Here is a 24,128-nt window from a genome sequence, read left to right as displayed (position 1 = left end):
CGGGGGCGGAGTTGGGGCGGGGGGCGTGGGCGGGACGGGGGGCGGGGCCCCGTGGAGTGTCCTCCTTTCGGAGGCACAAAATATGGTAACCCTAGTCTAATCAGCTGATGTATTCAGGAAATGGCTGCAAATATTTGGGAACAGCCATTTTGAAAGTTTAGGAGACCCTGTACTTAATACAACTAGAAGAAACTACCAATGTATCTTCTTCTGCCCAACTTTTAATATTTGCCCAGCATGAGTAAAAAGGATTCCTCCATAGGGACTTCCTGTTTTTCTGCCCAACTCAGTACACGAGATAAGGGAAGAAAAGTCTTTGAAGCCTTCCTACAGTTAGTTCTCTCAACCAGGTTGAATTGGCTTTGCTTTTTTGTTCTTTGCACTGAAGGTTTCTGAGATATGACAGGGAACACATGCATAGACTAATGACTAAAATCCTATCTACTCCACTACAAGCCATTCGGACATTTTGTGTAATTAATCATGAAGCTTTGATGGCAAAGAAGATTTCCAGAAGCAATGAAAAATGTACTTGATGAGGCTGTAAAAGCTGTGAACTTAATTAAAGGTAAGCCCAACAATACACACATTTCGCTATTTTATGTGAGGAAATGAGCACTCAAGATCAGCAGTTCCTCTTCCACAATAAGGCTTTCATGGTATCAAAGTTTTGGATCACTTGTTTGATCTCAGAGACGAGACAAAGATTTCCCTTGACAAATAAGGCTCTGATCAGCATCAGCTTGCTCTGAATGATTCTCTTCAAGGGCAAGATATGACATGGATTCTCAACCCTAGGGGTCAAAACTGCCAGCATGGTTCTGAACAGATGTCAGGGGTCGCAACCACCCTGCCCTTCCCACATTGTAAAATGGGAGAGAGTCTTGGCAAGGTCTTGGAATGGAAAAGGCAGAGAACCACTGGATGAGACTATTTTAGATAGCATTTGCTCCTTACATCCTTACTCTAAGGTGTACAGAGATGAATCTGTAATTCAGCAAGAGAAGTAATCTAAAATTCAACAAACTAGCCTTCCCTCTATCTTTTAAATAGTTATGGTATTCCTGACAGAAAATTAACAATTATTTATATGTGACAACATACATGTTTTTAACATGACAATATCTCCTTCTGGTGATTTAAAGTCTAAATTACAATTAACTTATAAATATACAGCATTTATGCCATATTTTAGCAGTAGTGGTAAAGCACACATGAGTAGTAACTTTAAGGGAATAGCAAATGTTTATTTTAGCTTGTCTTTCTTACCTGAGAAGTAAGAAATATCATACTATTTTGATGGAGGTTGGCTGAAACTTTGTTGAAGCCAGTAGACATGATGGTCACCCTTTATTCAGGATAAAGGTAAGAAGCAGCTAAGATCCTTTTTGGAATAAGATAGCTGAAACAATCATCATCCAAAACACAAAACTACAAGCAAAGCCGGTTGAAAACTGAGATATGCGGCTGGAGGGGTTTTGCTGAGAATCATTTGATGGAGGTGTGCTTGCCTGTGAGTAGAAGTTCCCAAAAGCATTCAGAGAGCAGGCAGAGAGAAGCAGGCAAACATGTCAATTAGACAGCATGAGAAGAACTGAAAACATGGTCCTGAGAGAAAGTGAAGAGAGGGAGTTTTTTGGGCAATGGTGCTGGCTTGAAAGAGACTTAGAAATCTGAGCAAAGGAACTGTTTCCTGTTTGATTCTAACAATGTTTGGGGAAACAGAAATTTGTGTACATTTTTTGGTAAATAATCAGGATTGCATCAAAGTAGTACCTCACTCCATCATCAATTCTTCCTCCTAATGGAAACAACCCGCAATATCCCAAATACTGGATATCCACTACAGTCAAAAAGAGTAGCAATACTTTTTCTGTTGCATACAAAAGAATAGGAAACATTCATACAGTCTTTTGAAAATATATCACACAATAGTCCTTTAAAACCTTTACCTTTTTAACGTCCAAAGCACATTCCATCAATGCTTTCACACTTCCAACTTCACGCAAAGTCTTTTTACTGTTTACATCTGCTCTCCAGGACAAATTCCTCAAAACACTTGCAATAACCTGAAAATGTAAAAGGAAAATAATGTATCAATATATTTATTTCTTTACCAGATTACCATCACTCCCTTAATAACCTCTGGATGCCAAGAATATGTATTCCATTAACAATTGCACTTTCTCCAAGGCTGTACCTTAAAGTTTGTTTTTGTTTTGATGCCTGTCTTGGGCTCACATGCAAATACAAAGCTTGATATCAAAATGTATTTGTTTGGTGTCAGTTTTTTTTGTAAAAGAAAGAAATATTTTGTAGGGAAGGATGGTCTAGTGATTGAGACATTGGACTGGGACTCAAGACTTTAGTTCTATTCTTGCCTCTTTACAGCTTTCTTGTGTAACCTCCAGCAATATACTTAAATTCTCTTTTCTTCAGTTTCTCCATTTGTAAAATCAGGATAATATTTCTCTACCTCATATAGCTGTAGTGTGGCTAAATTTATTAACGTTTACACAGCTCTTTGAGGTCTTCTGATGGAAGTGAAAAATTGTACATTTTAATATAATATTTCCAAACTACAGATGGGCATACAATATTAGACCAACAATTCATCTAGTTCAGATCCTATCTCTGAGACCAGCTTCTACCAGATGCTTCAGAGAAACATGCCAAAAAAACAAACAAAACCAAAACGAAAAAAACCCACACCATAGTGGACAATTATGGAACAAACTAGCCCTATCAGTTAATACATAGTTAAGCCCTGAAGTATGAGAATTTATATCCCTTATTATAAGCAGGGCTAGTAGCACTGCCTATTATGGTTGCCCAACACTTTAAGACCCTGTTTTCAGTTACTTTTAACTTTCAAAAAACTGTTTGGTCTCAAATTTTCCATGCTGGGTGTCTGCCTCAGGTTGAATTTTTTGGGGGGGAAAATTTCAGCCAAAATGGTTCAGCTATTATTGAGAATAAGGGTAGGAAAAATAACGTTTTTCAATGTTAAAAAAAAAATTCTGGTGAACTATTCTTTGGGGGACAAAGTCCCCATGCTTTAGTGCAGGGACCTGAAATTTGGCTAGGGATGGCCTATGTGACAGAGATGTGCCTTTTTGCTGTACATGTGAAAATTCATTTGACTGTGGCCAAGTTTTAAACCTTTGAAAAATCACAGTTCACACATACTCAGTAGAGACTTGTTAGAATTTATCAGTTAAAATTTCTGAAGATTCCATCCTCACTGAGCATGCTTGAACCTTTCACAGCTCCTAGTGCTGACCAGGCTGTGCATGCGCCATTCTCACAGCGTATGCTCCAACCCCTCACAACTCCTATGTGTAACTAAATTGTGCATGCACCATCCCCACAGAGCAACTGAGCATGCTCCTTCCCACGAATGCAAGAACTAAGCAGAATTTGTCATGTAACTGCTCCGTCCAGTTGCCAGGGGCTGCCTCTCTTCTGTTCTAAGTGCCTCCCTACTTGTGCACAGATAGTAAGAAGGAAAAGGAGGAAAAACAAGGGAGCATGTATGCACAAGGTATTTCCTAACTTTTCTTTGCTTGACTTTGCCACCTTAATGTTCTTTTAATGAAGTTGTTGTGTGTAGTAAAATATATCAGATACATTTAGCTATGGATGTTTTTACTATCCATATATGTGTAATCCATTTTTGAGTCTTGCGAAGCTCTTGGCCTCAGTGATATTTTATGGCAACAAGTCCTAGAGGTAATTATGTCCAGTTTTTAATTTGTTATTTTTCAGTTCATTGACTGTTCCCTTGTTCTTGTATTAGGGTAAATAGGAGTGCATAATTTACCTTCTTTATACCATTCATTATTTTATTATACCTCTCCCATATCCTCTCACTGGTCTCCTTTCTAAACTGAACAGTCCCTATCTTTTCAGTTTCTCTTTCTACTGAAGTCTTTCTAGACCTCTAAGGATTTTCCTCACCTATCTCTGGTCATCTTATATTTCTGCAATTTTATCCCCTCCCATAGGCTGACCAAAGATAAATTTAGTATATTAGGTGAGAGCATTTTAATAGTTTCAATATTATTTTCTATCCCATTCTTTATATCTCCTAAAATTGTTTGTTCTTTTAACCATTGCTGTATACCGAGAAGTCCCCACAATGGTGTCCAGCACTTTACCTCTGCCCTGAATGGTTTCAATTAATTAAAAACCTAGAAGTATATGAAGATTTGAAAATATTTCTTCTAATCTATATTCCCCTGCATTTGTCAATACAGAATTTCATCATGCTGCCCATTCTTACTTTTGTTAGCTACTTCTGAATATCCTCACAGTCTTCAGTAGACTTGACTAACCTAAATAATTCTGTTATCTGCAGACATTGGCATCTCACTGATTCCCTGTCATAAAATCAGGGGACATCTCATTGTTACCCTTCGTTTGTCTCAGCCACTTTCTCATCTACAATTACTTAGTTTCTTTAACAGCAATAGCTTGTAAGGAACTTTGTCAAACGTTTCTTAACAGTCTAAATTAACTCTACCTACCAGTGCTTCTTTCTCTTTATAATTCTTCAAATGCATCAAAAAAACAGTAGATAAATAGAATTTTCCCTTGCAAAGGTCGTGCTCATTTCTTCCTATCATATTTCATCTAGGTGGTTTATTTTTAATTATCCAACAGTTTTCATGGTACTGAAGTAAGGCTTACTGGTCTGATGCCCAGGATCACTTGTAGCACTTGCTTTAAAAGAGTTATTTAGAAGATTGGTATAAACTAAATTTTTTTCTTTACATAGTACAAAACATTGGGCTAGATACTTTGGTGCAGCATGGCCACTTCGTAACAAATTGCTAGCTGGTTCTGGCCACAGAGCCTGCAAATCTGATGCTGGGAGAATCACCTAGTCCAGTGTAAGGGGGATTTCTTCTTTGGAGTAGAGGTTTCTATACCACCATTCACTTGCTGTTGGCATAGGGGAAGTCTAAGAAGACAGGAGGCCTGACCAGGCTGTCCCCTATATTGCATTCATTCCCAGCTGCAATTTCAGTCCCTTAGCGCCATTAGCGGACAGCTAAACAAGCACTTAGGCAGCTCTAACTTATCCCAGGAAATCAGACTTCTATTCAATGGCCCCAAGATCAGAAGCATAAAGGTGACCTTTATATCACTTGTACTGCATGCAATTTTGCCAGAAACCAGAATTTAGTCCATGATTATTAGGCTTTTATATGGAAACAAAGATGTACACAGCGCTTTATAGAAGTCAGACACACATCCCTGCACCAAAGAGCATCTAATTTAACACAGACAAGACAACTAAATCAAACACAGAAGAGCAACTGAGGATAGAGAGAAAAGTGTTTTTGAAGGGAAAGAGAGAGGGCTCTTCGTGGACAGAGCATGGGAAACCTTAATGAAATCAAGCATGAAAGGAGGAAATGTAGAGACCATTAAGGATGATTGGGAGGAAATGTAAGAAGGAAATCAGAGCAGAGATGAAGAGTTCAATATAATGTGATGGAAGATATAGCAGGTCACAGTGAAAGGATCGAAGGTGGGGCAACTTCTCCTTCTCAATGAAAAATTACCTGCTGCAAGTCTTCACTTTCAGATTTTAATTGGGCAACAAGCGCTCTCATGCAGCCCTAAAAAAAAAAAAACAAAATGTTACCAAAAAAAAAAAAAAAAAAAAAAAAAAAGAAAGAAAAAAAAAAGAGTCTATTAAATGAAAGATTAGGCAACTTGATGGTGCAGTGGCTTAATATATTAAACTATTCACCTGTGGCGCTCTGGGTTCCAAAACAGCTTAATTATCTCAGTCTTCCAGCAGTAGACATTTGATCCACATCATAAACCACTAAAAAGTTTTCTAAGCATTATACAATCAGCCTCTATTCTGGGGAGATCTGCAAATGGCATAGCTATACTAATCAGGGATCCAAGTTCTCCCTCCCTGATAAGAGGTCTCAGACAAGACCTGGAAGAGTTTACTTGCCCTGAAGGCATTCACAGTGTTCCCAAAAAATACTGGATATTTTATTTGCTACCTAGACCTGCCAATGCATCATTACCCGTTATCTATTTAAATTCTACCTATAGGTATGTTTTCTCCTGATTATACTCCCTCCCCCACCCATCTCCTGCAGCAAATAATATTTTGAAGCAGATCATCTTGACCTGTCCGAGAAAAAAAAATGACTTTTTAAAACTAGTAACTAAAAGTTATGCAACTTGCATCAGAAATTAACTAATGTGCCAAGAAAAACAATATACATTTCTTAAAACTTGAAACAAGAATAAAAATAATAATATACCTTGCCTAGGAAAACAATATAATCTAAATACTGTAATAATTTAGATGTTTTGATATAGACATGGAAATCCTATACTTACAGGATAGTCAAGAAGGATATACACAGGGATTAATAATTGAATTACATCCCACCTCCAGCTTTCCTTTTCTTCCTATCCTCCTGAGAGTCTTTCCCCTGGAAAACACTTAGCGCCCTCCCCCCGTCCCTATGGGAAAAGGTAATGATTTATAACAATACAGTATATGGTTTATGTACAATATGTTGCTTAATATTGTTAATTCTGTAATAAGATACATTTCTACATGTGCCAAGACAATGTAATTGTAATGTCGTCTTATAAATGACCCAAATATTAATAAATAAAATGTTCCTCATTTCCACTAACAAAAATATAATTCAGTTCAGAACTTCACTATTCCTTGGCTGGACAACTCTTGCGTTACAACACTTAGCATCTGGGTCTATGCTGTAAGATCAGTAACACTGAAATTACTGCATTTACTGTTCAAATGATTTTAATAGCCAACATTTCATAAACCATTTCACTTGTGTTAGGGATTAATGTTTTATTCTATTTGAAAGAGGGGATTGAAAGCTTTCAGATTATATAAAACATTTGTTTATAGTTCTCTCTCTTCTTGAAATAGCTTCCACTAACAATGTGTCTAATTTGAAGCAAGAGGAAAACAGCAAGATGGTTATCAAAACAAAGTTATTTTAAAGTTCAATATAATATCTTGCAAAATTCTGAGGCTAGAAATTAATAAGGGTTTGTATCACTTGAAAGTGAGTCACATGATAGATTTCCATTTTCCCCTTTTCATTATTTATTTGAATTAGCACTCGCTACGTCCTACACACTTTTCAAACACTTAAGAATGATGGTCCATCCTTCAAGACGCTCACAATTTAAGGAGATTTTCCAATTATTTTTCTTTTTTAAAAATGGTTTATTTAATTCACATAATGAAAAATATTCTTAAAAACAGTATAGGTAATATAAAAGCTGTTATAATTAAAACACAATCTGGCTTAACACAGCAAGGCACATTTCCACTGTTTAGTTTTGTTTGTTTGTTTTACACATTTCAGTCAGATAGACAGACAGATTTTAAATTTGACAGGTAGGATAGTAAAGCCTTTAATAAAAAGGGACCCATTTGTCCTGAGGCTTTATCAGAGGCAAATCCACATGCCCACTAGTGAAGTAGTTGCCCTCTTCACTGAGGGCATGTTGTAACCCTAAGAACACCTCAAGGCCAATTGGCGAAGGGTTCACTGTTCTGTAACAGTAACTCCTATCAGGCCTGACAAACTCAGCACATTGCTTTCATGGTATTTACCCATAAATGATGTAATGTACAAATTAAATGAAAGCCAGGATCATGCTGATCATTAATATCACCATGAAATGAATGTACAGATACTATGTAAAAAGTTATATATGCATAATGAAAATATGTTCCTAAAGTTTGAATCAAGGCAGGATTGACAAACATTTCTTCCAGACAAAGGATGTATATTCACTTGTCTGCCTCGGTTCACATATAAATTAAGCATTGTAAGCCAATGCAAGGGAAGCCCTGTTCACACAGGAAGCCAACATGAGGATGTGAAGTCAACATGAAGTCAGCACACCAGGGAATAAACCCTGAGGGGTCATCCTGTCTCTGGGCACCAAAAATGGATTTTGGGGGATACAAATAAGGAGAAGGCAAAAGGACATCTCTTTATTCTGTATCTGATAAAGTAATAGGGCAGGGTTATTACATTCATGAAAATGGGATCCCAAACTGCCCCAGTTAGGAGCACTGTGAAGGACATTTAGGGGAGAATAAACTGGTTTTAGAGGGTTAGTCTGTTAAAGTTAAGTCTCTAGATAGCATGTACTGATTTTGTTTTTATATGTAACCTTTCTGTTTCCATGATCCTTACTCACTATCCCTTAAGTCTTAACCCTTGATAACAAATTTGTGATTGTTTCACTATAAATATATCTCAATGCTGTGATGTTATATAGGTGCTGATCCTCACTTGAATGATACAGGCTGGTATGTACACTGTCCCCTGGGGGACAGAAAACCTAGTATTTCTGTGAGTAGCCAGTTACAAGGGCTGGATGTCACAGGGGAACACTTCAAAAGGGACTCGGGGTGCACCTATTGTTAACCTACACAGCAAAGTAAGGGCTAGCATTGCCCAGAGATTGTTTGGGTGGCTAACAGACTGGAGGTGTCAGGAACTGATTCCCAATTAAGCACAAGCAAGTCTCTCTCACTGGAGACAGAGCTAGTAAGGCAACTCACAGTCCTGGGCACTCTGAGAAGTGTCACAGCTGTGTAGCTTCAATCAGTTGCCTCAATCCCATTGCAAATTAGACAAAATGGTGGACATTTTGAGTAAGGGGAAATTATTAATATAATGGAAGAGAGAAAATACTTGCTAATAATTTTGCTTAATTACAGACTAATTTCCTTAAATGTACACAAAAAGATAGTTACAATGAATTTTTACTATATGAAAAGTGTGAAGGATAAGAAATCAGCCATTTGTTAGCAAAAGGGTTGCAAAAAGTGATCAGACTGAAAATTTTCTAAAGTTACCATTTCTTAATTTTAATTCAAAACAGTTACAGCTTTAATAAAAAAATCCACAGAAAATTCAATCTTTCTCAATACATTATGTGTTGTAAACTTGGGGAAGATAAATTGTATTCTTCATACAAAAATAAAACAAAGAGGATTAATCTCTGCTTAAGTGACAAACTGAATTCAACCTCATTTAATAAGAGAGGAGCTATTATGCTTATAATGTAATTTACAGTCCTTGCTGCATGTTAGGAGTAAAGTACAATGGCAGAGTTTGGAAAATTCTGCTCTCTGCCCAGTTTCAGTATGCTACCCCTAGAGATTCTCCCTCTCACTCTAAGAACTAAAAGTTAAACTCAACTCTCTAATAAAATTATTATAAAATTAAAACTAGATGCAAATCTAATTTAAAAACCTACCTTGTTTGCCACATCTCCAAATGTCAAATTTGTTAGCGCCATTCCAGCATACCGCCTTAATGTAACACTGTAGTGGTCATTTGTAAGCCCATACATTTCACAATCCACTTGCAACAGTTCTGCAATAGCCTGCAAACCCCCTACATAAAGAATATAATTGAAGTCAATGTTAGGACTACAGTATTTTAATCTTCCTTCTCCAAAATGGAGACACAATCGTAGTAGCAGGTTAATTAAAAAACATTAATACCACATGCACACTAATGTCAATTTCTGAGAGACAGTCTCAATTAAGAACGTATTTTAGGCAGCGCTGGAGGTATCACCTACTGCTGAAGTTGCGAAACACTTTCCACTACAAGGCACTGTTTTTAGTTTATCATAACTTTACTAAATGTTTACCATTCAGGCTGAAATTTACCATACCATGTGTCAGCCTCAGATTGAATTTTTTTTGGAAAGTTTCATATAAAATGGTTCAGCCATTACTGAGAATGAGGATAGGGAAAAATACACCATTTTGCCCATTTAAAAAAATTCTTACAATTAGAGCTGTCAAGCTATTAAAAAAATTAATAGCGATCAATCACACTGTTAATAACACTGGTCTACAATTTTTGAGAAGTGGTCTGCTTCAGAAATAAAATGTGCTATTTATTATGTATTTTGATGTGCCGAATTCAAATATGACAATTAAAACAACTGATTGGCTACTGTTTCTAAGATATTTAAATTTTTACATTTTATGTCTATGTATATTGTGTAGATAGAGTTTTAATCATAAATTGTAAACCTAGGTCTTTTCATGGGTTTATGGTTGCTTTACATGATAATATTTCACCTGTCCTGTTTATGTAATACTTTAAAAATCAGCAAAAGGGTTATATAAATAAAATTTATTATGAAACAAAAGGCAAAAAACTATTCTGTACATAGTTTAGTCCTATTCAGTGTCTACTCGGCGCTTCTTGGCTTGTCTCTTGTATTCATTAAATGGAGCATCTCTTGTCACTGTCCAGCAATAGTCTGCAAGCATTGATGGGCTCCATTTGCCCTGATAGCGTTTCTCCATTGTTGCAATGTCCTGGTGAAATCGCTCGCCGTGCTCGTCGCTCACTGCTCCGCAGTTCGGTGGAAAAAAATCTAGATGAGAGTGCAAAAAATGTATCTTTAGTGACATGTTGCAACCAAGGCTTTTGTATGCCTTGAGGAGGTTTTCCACCAACAACCTGTAGTTGTCTGCCTTGTTGTTTCTGAGAAAATGTATTGCCACTAACTGGAAGGCTTTCCATGCCATCTTTTCCTTGCCACGCAGTGCATGGTCAAATGCATCATCTCGAAGAAGTTAACGAATCTGAGGACCAACAAAGACACCTTCCTTTATCTTAGCTTCACTTAACCTTGGAAATTTTCCACGGAGGAACTTGAAAGCTGCTTGTGTTTTGTCAATGGCCTTGACAAAGTTTGACAAACTATTTGACAAAGTTTTTCATCAGACTCAACTTGATGTGTAAGGGTGGTAACAAAACCTTCCTTGATTCAACAAGTGGTGGATGCTGAACACTTTTCCTCCCAGGCTCCAATGACTGTCGGAGTGGCCAATCTTTCTTGATGTAGTGGGAATCTCTTGCATGACTATCCCATTCGCAGAGAAAACAGCAGTACTTCGAGTAGCCAGTCTGCAGACCAAGCAAGAGAGCAACAACCTTCACATCGCCACAAAGCTGCCACTGATGTTGGTCATAGTTTATGCACCTCAAAAGTTGTTTCATGTTGTCATAGGTTTCCTTCATATGGACTGCATGACCAACTGGAATTGATGGTAAAACATTGCCATTATGCAGTAAAACAGCTTTAAGACTCGTCTTCGATGAATCAATGAATAGTCTCCACTCATCTGGATCGCGAACGATGTTGAGGGCTGCCATCACACCATGGATGTTGTTGCAGGCTACAAGGTCACCTTCCATGAAGAAGAATGGGACAAGATCCTTTTGACGGTCACGGAACATGGAAACCCTAACATCACCTGCCAGGAGATTCCACTGCTGTAGTCTGGAGCCCAACAGCTCTGCCTTACTCTTGGGTAGTTCCAAATCCCTGACAATGTCATTCAGTGTGTTATGAGGTGTGGTTCAGAGGAGGAGGATGGGAGAAAATGTGGGTCCTGTGACATTGATGGTTCAGGACCAGAAGTTTCATCCTCTTCCTCGTCTGACTCAAATGAGAATGATTCTAGTGCATCAGGAACTGGCAGTCCTTCTCTGTGGAGTACTGGGCATATACCTGATGGAATGTTTGGATAATGCAGTGTCCACTTTTTCTTCTTTGACACACCTTTCCCAACTGGAGGCACCATGCAGAAGTAACAATTGCTGGTATGATCTGGTGGCTCTCTCCAAATCATTGGCACTGCAAAAGGCATAGATTTCCTTTTCCCGTTCAAGCGCTGGCGAAGATTTGTTGCACAAGTGTTACAGCATATGTGTGGGGCCCACCTCTTGTCCTGATCTCCAATTTTGCAGCCAAAATAAAGGTGATAGGCTTTCTTAACCATAGTGGTTATACTGCGCTTTTGTGATGCAAAAGTCACTTCACCACAAACATAGCAGAAGTTATCTGCACTGTTCACAAGTACGAGGCATCTCTGCTCACTTTGGCTAAACAGAAATGTGTCCCTTTGCAAAATCAAACACTGACAAATAAGAGAGCACGACACTGTATGATTTCTAGAGCTGATATAGGGCAATTTGTTCAGCAGAGTGATTTAAGCTTCGTTATGATTGCATCATCCATGACTTCTAGGAATAACATGATGCAATTCAGATCATGTATGACGCAATACCAGCTTCAGATTGCATCATTCATTGTTTTGCCTAAAAAGCAAGTACAGTCCAAACCCAGTCATAGATTTATTCATAGATCCAGTCAAAGATGTATTTGAGTCATTTCTGGTTTAAATTGAGATCCCTTCCCTTTATAACTCACTTTATAACTCACTTATCCTCCGCCATTCCCAAGTCAAGGGTTGTATATACTGACCCAATAGCATATTTTGAAAACTAGAGCCAATCAACAATTTTAAGCATCTTTTTTGTTCTCAGTGACCCAGAATTAGTAAAGTTTGACTACATTTATTTCAGAAGCATTTTGGCTGTATAGCAGTGTAATAGAATACCATTTATTTAAATATTTTTGGATGTTTTCTACATTTTCAAATACATTGATTTCAATTACAACACAGAATACAACGTGTACAGTGCTCACTTTATATTTATCTTTGATTACAAGTATTTGCACTGTAAAAAACCAAGAGAAATAGTATTTTTCAATTCACCTAATACAAATTCTGTAGTGCAATCTCCTTTTCATGAAAGTTGCACTTACAAATGTAGAATTATGTACAAGAAAACCTGCATTCAAAAATAAAACAATGTAAAATTTTAAGAGCCTGCAAGTCCACTTGGTACTACTTCTTGTTCAGCCAATCACTCAGACAAACAAGTTTGTAAACAAGAAGCGGGTAACATGGTCTTCTGCAAATGTCAACAATGTCAGCTGAAAGTGAGAACAGGCATTCCCATGGCACTGTTGTAGCTGGCGTCACAAGATATTTACGTGCCAGATGCACTAAAGTTCATATGTCCCTTGATGCTTCAACCACCATTCCAGGGGACATGTATCCATGCTGATGACGGATTCTGCTCAATAACAATCTAAAGCAGTGTGGACCGACGCGTGTTCATTTTCACTATCTGAGTCAGATGCCACCAACAGAAAAACAGTTGTTTTTCTTTTTTGGTGGTTCAGGTTCTGTACTTTCCACGTCGGAGTGTTGCTCTTTTAAGACTTCTCAAAACATCGGAGTGTTGCTCTTTTAAGACTTCTCCACACCTCGTCCCTCTCAGATTTTGGAAGGCACTTCAGATTCTTAACCCTTGGGTTGAGTGCCCGTAGCTATCTTTAGAAATCTCACATTGGTACCTTCTTTGCATTTTGTCAAATCTGCAGTGAAAGTGTTCTTAAAATGAACAACATGTGCTGAGTCATCACCTGAGACTACTATAACATGAAATATATGGCAGAATGCGGTTAAAACATAGCAGGGGACATACAATTCTCCCCCAAAGAGTTCAGTCACAAATTTAATTAGCGCATTATGTTTTAACTAGCGTCATCAGTATGGAAACATGTCCTCTGGAATGGTGGCCAAAGCATGAAGAGACATACGAATGTTTAGTATATCTGGCAAGTAAATACAGTAGCTCCTCACTTAATGCTGTAGTTATGTTCCTGAAAAATGTGACTTTAAGCGAAACAATGTTAAGCGAATCCAATTTCCCCATAAGAATTAATGTAAATGGGGGGGGGGGGTAGGGGTAGGTTCAAGGGAAATTTTTTTCACCAGACAAAAGACTACACACACACACACACACACACACACACACACACACACACACACACTCTAAGTTTTAAGCAAGCAATTTAATACTGTACACAGCAATGATGATTGTGAAGTTTGGTTGAGGTGGTGAAGTCAGAGGGTGGGATATTTCCCAGGGAATGCCTTACTGCTAAATGATGAACTAGCAATTGGCTGAGCCCTCAAGGTTAACTCGTTAATGTAGTCTCACACTCTACAAGGCAGCACAAATGGAGGGAAGGGAGACAGCATGGTAGACAGAGACACACACCGTGTGTGTGTGTGTGATGCGCATTGCCCCTTTAAGTATGCTGACCCCACTCTAAGTACATTACCTTTTTAAGTAGATCAGCAAGTTGAGACAGCAGCGGCTGACAGCAAGCTCCCTCTGTCCTGAGCCCTGTCGTTTCTCCCCCCTTCCCCCGGCTCTATGGAGATGGGGTAAGAGGGGGGCAGGAGCAGGGGGACACCCTGACATTAGCACCCCCTCGTCCCCTCCCGCCTCCGTACAGGAAGCAGGAGGCTCCCGGGAGCAGCTCCAAGGCAGAGGGCAGGAGCAGCACATGGCAGTGGGGGGAGGGACAGCTGAACTGCTGGCAATTGATAGCCTGCTGGGCGGCTGCAGCACAGGGAACTTAGGGGAGCGGGGAGCTGATAGGGGGGCTGCCGGTCCACCCTGGTTCCAAGCCCCCACCAGCTAGCTCCAACGGGCTGCTCTTTCTGCAAGCAGGCGAAGTTATATGGGAGCAGTTATGACAAAGCAGGCGGCTGCCAAACGAAGTTATATGGGAGCACTGCACAACTTTGAACGAGCATGTTCCCTAACTGATCAGCAACATAACTAAACAACGTTTACTAGATGACTCTAAGTGAGGAGTTACTGTACCTTGCAATGCCGGCTACAAAAGTGCCATGCAAATGCCCGTTCTCACCTTCTGGTGACATTGTAAATAAGAAGTGGGCAACATTATTTCCTGTAAATGTAAACAAACTTGTCTGTCTTAGCGATTGGTTGAACAAGAAGTAGGACTGAGTGGACTTGTAGGCAAAGTTTTATATTGTTTCGTTTTTGAGTGTAGTTATGTAACAAAAAAAATCTACATTTGTTAGTTGCACTTTCACGACAAAGAGATTGCACTACAGTACTTGTATTAGATGAACTGAAAAATACTATTTCTTTTATCATTTTTACAGTGCAAATATTTGTAATAAAAAATATACACTGATTTCAATTACATTATATATGAAAATGTAGAAAAACATCCAAATATTTAATACATTGCAATTGGCATTCTATTGTTTAACAGTGTGATTAAAACTGCGATTAAGTGCGATTAATTTTTTTAATCACGATGAATTTTTTTTGAGTTAAATCACGTGAGTTAACTGCGATTAATCGACAAACAGCCCTACTTACAACCATTTCATTAAGCAGCACTCATACCTGCATGCTCTGGAGCAGAGATTTCAAATTGGTCTGGGTGGCCTGTCGCATGCTTTTTGCTATCCTCATGAAAATCAACACAAATTTGGCCAACATGTAAGTTCCTCAAAAACTGCTGTTTCCACATACTCAGTTGAGGCTTATTAGGGCCAGGCAGCTAAATTCTCCGAAGAATCCTTCTGAGCACGCTTTATCCCCACAAAGCGCCTATGTGCCAACTAGACTGAGCAAGTGCCATCCTTACAGCATGACTGAGCAAGCTCCACCCCAGGGATGCAAGGACTGAGCAGGACTTGTGAGTCAGTTGCTCCTCCCAGTTGCCAGGGGCTGCCTCTGGTGCCCAGACAGTAAGAAGGAAAAAGGGGATGCACCCAGACTCAAATCCAGAGGAGTAAGGAGCTGGAGGGAGGTCAGGGGGCAAGGGTAAGAACAGACGAAGACAGGAGGAAGAGTAGGGTTACCATATTTCAGCAAGCAAAAAAGAGGATGGGAGGAGCCCCGCCCCTGTCCTGGCCCCGCCCCATCCTGTCCTAGCCCCGCCCCTGTCCCTCCCACTTCCCCCCCTCAGAACCCCCAACCCTCCCCCCGCTCCTTGTCCCCCTGCCCTTAACTGTCCCCCAGCACTCCACCCCCTACCTAAGCCTCTCTGCCTCTTGTCCCCTGACTGCCCCCTCCTCAGACCCCCTCCAAATGCCCCCCAGGACCATACCCCCTACCTGTACCCTGACTGCCCCAACCCTTATGCACACCCCAACCCCCAGACAGACCCCCGGGACTCCCATGCCCCATCCAACCACTCTCCACCCCCTGACAGCCCCCCAGAACTCCCAACCCTCCCCCCCGCTCCTTGTCCTCTGACTGCCTCCTCCTGGGACCCCTGCTCCTAACTGCCCCCCAGAACCCCACCCCTACCTAAGCCTCCCAGTTCCTTGTCCCCTAACTGCCCCCTCCTAAGACCCCCCCCAAAATGCCCCCTAGGACCCTACCCCCTACTTGTACCCTGACTGCCCAAAACCTTATCCACACCCCCAACCCCAAAAAGCCCCCCCCGTCTCTTGACTGCCCCCTCCAGAACCTCCTTGCCCCTTCTCCGACCCCCAGGCCCCCTTGTTGTTGGCCTTTGCTTAATGTCTCTGTGAGCTTGCTCAGGAACGGCCTGAGCCTCTCGTCCCGGCAAGCTGGGCAGGAGGAGCCAGGGAGCTCCAGACTGCCGGAGACGATCTGCGAATGCAGGGAGGGAGTGAGTGAGCTCTGCTGCAGGGGGGAGGAGGGGCTCTCTCTGGCTGTCGGAGCCCCATGTAAGTGGCACCATCCGGCCGGCTGCCCTGTTAGCCGCACGTGCTCTGCATCGGGGGGGGGGGGATTTCGGGCATTTACAAATTCCCCCCGGATGCTATTTTCAGCTCAAAAAGCCGGACACGTCCGGGGGAATCCGGACGAATGGTAACCCTAAGGAAGAGGAGCAGAGTGGGACAGAGACAGGAGCCAGTGAGGTGGAAAGGAGAAAGGGGTAGTGATGGTGCAAAAAGGTCTATTACCATTTGAGAACACTCTCCTCCAAAACCCAGAATTAAACCCAGGATTTACCATTCCTCTGCTGTCAGCAAACAGCTGCAAAACTCATTGGAAGTGTGCACCTAATCCCCTCGAGTGGCTGGTTCACAGAGAGAATAATAGTGTACTACTGTTATCAGTTACTCCTTCAGTTCAAGTGACAGAGGTCTGTGCTGTGGATCTAGAGGTTCCAGTCCTGCTGGTGACCTATGTGGGGGGGTCAATATGTGCAATAGATGGGTCTTCTTGTTTCAATAAGTTTTTTTTTTAAATGTAGGAAATTTCACATAAAACTACATTAAGAGAATGTTAAGCTTGCAAAGTCAAGCATTCAGAAGTTCGGAAATGCCAGAATTCCTAACTTCTGCAACCCTAATTCAGTCCCTTGTGCATGTGTATTATCATACCATCTTTACATCCCATATTCCCAGAGGATCCTGCCTCATTCTGTGCACAAGATGAACCATGCTCTAGAATGAATCAGGGTTGTGTAGTGAAGGAGGCTATTACCTGCAGGGCCTTGCCGCATGTGTTGCAGAAGCTGGAAAGTGAATAGTGAATGAGGCAGAAGACTGCAGGAAGAGAAAAGATGGTCTCATGGTTAAAGCTGTTGAATGCCACCCTGGAAAACTGAATTCTATCCCTGCCTCAGTCACAGAGTCACTATGTTATGCTGGGTAAGTCTTTGAAACCAAATTTGTAAAGGTAAGCAATAACTGTACTCCTCATTTTCTGGGTGCCTAAATTAAGACATCAGGGGCCAGATTTGCTGAAGTATTGAGCAATGACTTTGATCGATCTGAACTGGTGACAGAGAAACCTACTGGATTTCTATTAAGTGTACAAGAAAGGGAAGTTAAAACGTCTATCAAACTTCTCAACAGCTGTATAGAGAAAAATATTTCATCTTACCAAGCTCATTCATCGCATGCCTGTGTTCTTCATCAAATGAAAGTTTCATCAGAACACACACTGCAGGACAGATCTGATGTTCAACTGGAGCTGGCCCTGTCCCCGAAAAAAGGGAACAATTAATATTGACTTGGTATATTAGAAGGGCATTATCAAAAAGATAAGCCTTACCAAGAGATTCAAAGGTTAAGGTAAATATCTAGATCACTTTTTCAGGATTTGGATCACTGAGAAATTGCAAGAGAAGACAAAAGTCACTGATCATCCTAACAAAAATAATTTCCATACTCACAGACTTACAAGACACAAATTTTAATGCTACTGAATTTAATTTACTAATTATCTTGACAATGGCTTTGGAGTGTAGAGAGTGGGATAGGTTAAGTTTTCTGGTTGTGTTTAATAATGCAGTATCAAAAATAAAATTGTCTTGTTCCTTCCTTCTGAAGGATAATTAGCATTATCTCACACTAGGAAGCATTTGTAGTTCTAAACATTTTTGTACCAGATTTTGTCTAGGCCATAGATTGTGTTAGGATGTCATCATGAGCTCTGATTCTGCAGTCTGATCCTTGTAGTGAGATCAGATTACATCTTGCACCAATGCCAATCCCACTGATTTCAATGGTACTTCCTGTGGGCATGAAGAACCACCAACATAGAACATATTGGAGGATCAGGGCCTGTTTTTGTAATTTTCCCTTAAATCAGAAATGCAGTTAGGGAAGTTAAAGGGTTACATAAATTTTCAAACCTATCTGAAAAAATTTCATTTTACATTGACAAGGCTGTGATTGTATGTCAGAAACATCAAACAAATATCAAACTGTGTTTTTAATAGTTGTTTGCATTATACCGAATTGACTGGAACAAGATTGCTCTTTTTGTGCCTACCTTAACCTCCCCAACAACTAACCAAACCAAAACGGGATGAGAAAAAGGTAGGTTTAAAAAAAACAACAAATTTTTGTGCATTCAGTGTTTAGAACATACATTAAAACAAGACAAAACAGCAGTGAGCATGAATACAAATTTGTATAGAGTATACAAAAAAAATAACTGGGATTATACCTTTTATGAGATAGACAGTCAATGATTTAAAGAGCAATCTTCCACAGAGAATTTACAGACAGAACGTATTACAGATGAGACATTCTGTTTTCAGATATTACTTCGATTTTTGTTTAAAAACATTTCATATGATAAAAGATCCTTAATTCAGGTATATTTCTACCAAACCCAAAAATTCAGCTTAAAATGGAACTCACTGTTTTAAACTTTTTGTATAATATATTGTTAGCCATTTTTAAAGCATTATGACAGACATACTTGGATTTTTGTCTTGGTCCATGCCTTGTTCATGTGCCTCCTGCCATTCCCAACATGTTTCACAGTAAGCTCGGATCTGTTCCAAAAGATGGAGTACACGGATTTCCCGTCTGCCTCGCTTATCATCAGGCTGTGAGTGAATGATGTTATGCAGTGCTGCACTGGCTCTGGCACGGGCCTCCTTACTGCCCCGAGAGTTTCCTAATAACACAGAGTCTTTATCGTTGCCATGTAAAAGCTGGATGAGGAGAGGAAGACATCCAGACTGACGCATGGCTATGCAGCTGTCTTGGGAGCTAGACATAGCTAGCAAAGTTCGTGACATGTCATCCTTATCATGAGTACCAAGCATTGACAACAAAGAATACACCATTTCCACCTGTAGGCCAAATGATTTTAAAAACACAGTTACATTTTCTAAAAAAAAGATACATCAAATTGAAATGAAGTGATGGATGATATATAAAGCAAGAAAAAAATCCCTCCCATCCCCCAATTGTGCAAGAATCTGTATCATTTAAAAAAAATTATTGCATAATTATTATTGGTTCTTTAAACCATTATAATTGGCTGTTTAAAACATTAATTATAATGAATCCACTTGGTAGTAATGTGAATGAAACAACAGTGATATCTGATATATACTTTTGTTCATCTAGACCTCTACTGAACAGTTCTGGATTTTCATTGTACTAAAGGATTAAAACAACAGCATATTAATGAAAATGTGCTACCCAATAATGTTTTAGCCTGAGCAAGCCAGGATATGTCTACTATGAATTCTTTTTCTCTCAAACAGATATTTATTTACATGAATAATACTTTCATTTAAAGGGTGCTCTCCGATGACAAAATTTGCTAGAGTGCAAGTTAAATATGTTTATAGAGCCATAGTCTCCAAGGCCAGAAGACCCATTGTGATCATCTAGTCTGACCTCTTGTACAGCACAGGCCATAGAACTTCCTCAAAATAACTCCTACGACAGATCTTTTAGAAAAATATCTAATCTTGATTTTAAAATGGTCAGTGATGGATAGGGCTCTGTGTCTGTCACAGATTCTGTGATTTTCTGCGACCTTCGTGACTTCTGCAGGGGCCAATGTGGCTGACTCCAGGATCGTCCAAGCTGCTGGCTCTGGGGCCAGCTGCTCAGGTGACCCTGGGACAGCCACACCAGCCGCTGCTCCATTAACTTAAACTGGATCAATCTCAGGCTGACAGGTCTATAATTACTGAGGTTGTCCCATTTACCCTTTTTAAAAATTAACACAAACGTTAGCTTTTTTCCAGTTTTCTGGAACTTCCCCAATGTGTCAAGACTTATTGAAAAATCAACATTAATTGTCCAATGAGCTCCTCAGACAACTCTTTAAAAACTCTTGGATGCAAGTTATCTGAACCTGCTGATTTAAAAATGTCTAACTTCAGTAGTTTCTGTTCTCCTCCTCCAGAGATACTAGTGGAATGGAAAGAGTGTAATAATCATAATATGGAGAGACTAGATCAACTGTTTCTTCCCCAAATATAGAACAGAAATATTTATTGAACACTTCTACTTTTTTTGCATTATTATTGATAATTCTACCATTTCCATCTAGTAATGACTGATATCATTGTCAAGATTCTTTTTATTCCGAATACATTTAAAAAAACTCCTTCTTAGTGTCCTTAACTCTGCTGGCCGTAGATTTCTCCTTGTGTCCCTTGGCTTCACTTATTAATTTTCTACAGGTCCTAACTTCTTATTTATATTCATTACTGTCAACTTCCCCCTTTCTTCTATTTGTTATATAATTAAAAAAAAAAATTTTTTTTTTTACAGCTGTTTTCATTTCCCCTCTAAACCAGTTTGGTTTTTAAACCAGCACAGCCTTCTTCTTCAATTGTGGCTTTTGGGACATCTAGTAAAGTGTTCTTAAATGAGTCCCAATTATCATTCACATATTTCTGATTAAATTCTCTCTCCCAGATGATCTGGTTCATAATTGTTTTCAGCTTTGTTTTCAGCTGACCTTATTAAAGTACCAAATATACATATTACTGGGATACCAAATTCAGAGCACCCTCGTGGATTTCACATCTAAGTATTAATTTAGGAGGGATTCTTGAGGCAGTCACATAAAAACATTAAAAACCCATGGTTTGAGAAGCTACTCATAAGCGGGCTACCCAGTTGGGACAGGGAAGAAGCAGTTGATGAGTCTCTGCAGAGTGATACATTCCATATGTACCAGCTAGACAAGAAATCAGATTTGCCAAATACTAAGATAGATCAGATTCTCTAATCCTAGCTAAATTGCTGCAAATGGTCACAAGTTCAACAAAATATCCTATGACATATATGAGAAAATCTAACATGATGGACAATAAGATCAAACCACTGTGTTATACAAGATGTAAAAGTTTGAGTGCGTCTTGGTAATTTATACTAGATTGAGTATTTAGAAAATCACGTATTTTACTAACACTATGATAATCAATGAAATGGCTGAAAAAGTAGACGTATTAAACATTGTAAAGTTATATGATCATATGTATCCACAAACTATTTAATATTAAATGTAAAAATGATAGAATCAAAACCTGACAGAGCCCGTGAGCCAGCTTTGTGACAGTACAATGGCAGGTGCCTGAGAAATGAGGTTTAGAGAGCCTCACTTTCTGGACTGGGAACAGTCAAATATGTTATGGAGTTGGCACACTTGTACTCTCAAAAGAGAACATACTCTGCTTAATGTATGCCTCTGGGCAGACACCTGTGGCAGCAGCTTTAAAGCTTGTCTACTCAGAGACGTTAGTAGACAGCAAGTTAGGGTGTGAATTTACAGCACACTAGCTAGTCTACATTAACTTACTCGTCACTTTACTGTGCAGTAAGTGTCCACACAGGGAATCAGTGTGTAGTAGTTAATGTGCTGTAAATTCACACCCTAACTTGCTGTGCACTAACTTCCCTTTTAGACAAGCCCTTACGGTCTACCTCAGAGACTAGGTCCACTAGTGACCATGGTCTAGAAGAAAAGGATTATGTAAATTTGTACAGCCTAGTGCAGCACGTGGCCCATCAGGGTAATCCTCTGGCGGGCCGCAAGACAGTTTGTTTTCACTGACCATCCACAGGCAGGGCCGCCTGCAACTCCCAGTGGCCACGGTTCACCGTTCCCGGCCAATGGGAGCTGCGGGAAGTACGTCCCCGCGACCCGCGCCGCTTCCCACAGCACCCATTGGCTGGAAATGGCGAACTGTGGCCACTGGGAACTGCAGGCTGCCATGCCTGCAGACTGTCAATGTAAACAACTGTCTCACCGACCGCCAGCAGAGTACCCTGATGGGCCATGTGCGGCCCATGGGCCGCAGGTTGCCCACCACTTGTCTAGTGCCTCTAGACTATTGGGTCTCAACCTATTTACCATTGTGGGCCACATATGCGACCCACAATGTGTTATGTAGGCTGCATCCAATACTAACTGTATGGCCCTGAGGACGTCACATGGGCTACAGCTCTGTGCTGATTGGGCTGCAGGGTGAGAACCACTGCTCTAGACTGTAAGCTCTCATGGCCTGCTATTAGCACAGTTTACTTAGTGGACAGCATAGTCTACAATAACTGCATAAAATAAATAATAATGTATTCACTGACATATGAGTGTCGTAAGGGTTCTCTGCAGAACTCCTCTGAAACCATGTCCCTGACATACTATGGATTCATTTTGGGAAAATCTCCCATCTCTAGGTGATTTTATTTATTTATTTTAAAGAATCAACCACATAAAATTGAAGTATTGAATACTGAGACATTGGAGAGAAATAGTTTTGATGTCCAAAAATCCTACTGGTGACATTGCGTCTCTTGAAGAAGGCTCAGACATTGATTCTTCTTCAGATATTGCTAAACTAATATTTTCAGTCCTGCTCATAGGAGCCGACTCCATGGGTGCTGTAGGGCTGGAGCATCCACAGGGAAAAATTAGCGGGTGCTCCGCCCCCACCGGCAGCCAAGCTCCCCTTGCCCCCCTACTCCGCACCGCCTCCTGCCCCAAGTTCACTGCGTGCCCGCTCCTCCCCCCCTTCCAGCGCTTCCTGCCCACTGCCTAACAGCTGTTTGGCGGCACTTAGGACTTTCTGGGAGGAAGGGGGAGGAGTGGGGACACGGCATGCTCCAGGGAGGAGGCAGTAAAGAGGCGGGGTAGAGGTGGGGACTTGGGGGAAGGAGGTGGAATTGGGGCAGGGCGAGGTGGTGGTTGAGCACCCATGGGGCAGAGGGAAAGTTGGCGCCTATGGTCCTGCTGATATGGAAGCAATTTCTATCTACACTAGAAAGAAAATTGAAGGATTCAAGCTTTTCCACGTCTCCCACCCCACCTTTTTTAAAAAAATTATTCTGTATAGATTGCACTTAAAATTTCTAATACCATACTCTGTAAAGACTTAATGAAATGTTTGATGTAATCAATATATCTTTGCTACCTCTTTGATACACAAATTGTGTGATTGATAATAATGTTATAAATTTTTGCACTTTTAAATAATGAATATTTAATACAGAAAGTGTTTTTTCTGCCCAACACACAGTTCACAAAAAAAGGAACTCCTTAAAGTCTTAGCGGCACGTAAATGAGACACATCAATGCAAAGAATAAATACATGCTGGAATTCTACTTTTGGCACAAAATGAAGTGCACTTGAACCTATCTTTTCATTTAAAAAATGGAAGTGAGATTATGAAATTTTACTGCAATGCTAAATTCCCAGTTTCCTTTAATTTAACACCTCTTTAGTCAAATGAGGCTGTTTCTTTCACATATTGTAACTATGTTAGTGACACAATGTTGATTTATTTCAGGGTAGCAGCCGTGTTAGTCTGTATCCTCAAAAAGAACAGGAGTACTTGTGGCACCTTAGAGACTAACAAATTTATTAGAGCATAAGCTTTCGTGGACTACAACCCACTTCATCGGATGCGCATGTAGTCCACGAAAGCTTATGCTCTAATAAATTTGTTAGTGTCTAAGGTGCCACAAGTACTCCTGTTCTTAATGTTGATTTAGTAGCATCAATGGCTCAGGTCACATTTTAGAAAGTTTCTCAAAAACGACATCTATTTCAAGAATTCAGTCTTGTATGAGCATTTCAAATACCAAAAAATTGGTCTTTAGGAT

The 24,128-nt window shown here is 40.1% G+C and overlaps 1 protein-coding gene across 1 annotated transcript in view; it reads right to left on the bottom strand.

The window, feature by feature from the left end:
* The window catches only part of APC (APC regulator of WNT signaling pathway), a 162,455-nt gene that overhangs the window by 11,752 nt on the left and 126,575 nt on the right, over nt 1-24,128 (bottom strand). Inside the window, exons 10-14 of the mRNA XM_034774164.1 lie at nt 18,969-19,347; nt 17,640-17,735; nt 9,301-9,446; nt 5,574-5,630; nt 1,953-2,069 (exon numbers count right to left, since the gene is read on the bottom strand). Coding sequence (XP_034630055.1) covers nt 1,953-2,069; nt 5,574-5,630; nt 9,301-9,446; nt 17,640-17,735; nt 18,969-19,347 — 795 coding nt within the window. The remainder of the gene's footprint in view (nt 1-1,952; nt 2,070-5,573; nt 5,631-9,300; nt 9,447-17,639; nt 17,736-18,968; nt 19,348-24,128) is intronic.

Source organism: Trachemys scripta, chromosome 6 (assembly GCF_013100865.1).
Source record: "Trachemys scripta elegans isolate TJP31775 chromosome 6, CAS_Tse_1.0, whole genome shotgun sequence".
Taxonomy (NCBI): domain Eukaryota; kingdom Metazoa; phylum Chordata; order Testudines; family Emydidae; genus Trachemys; species Trachemys scripta.
This window is presented reverse-complemented; position numbering and strand designations above follow the sequence as displayed.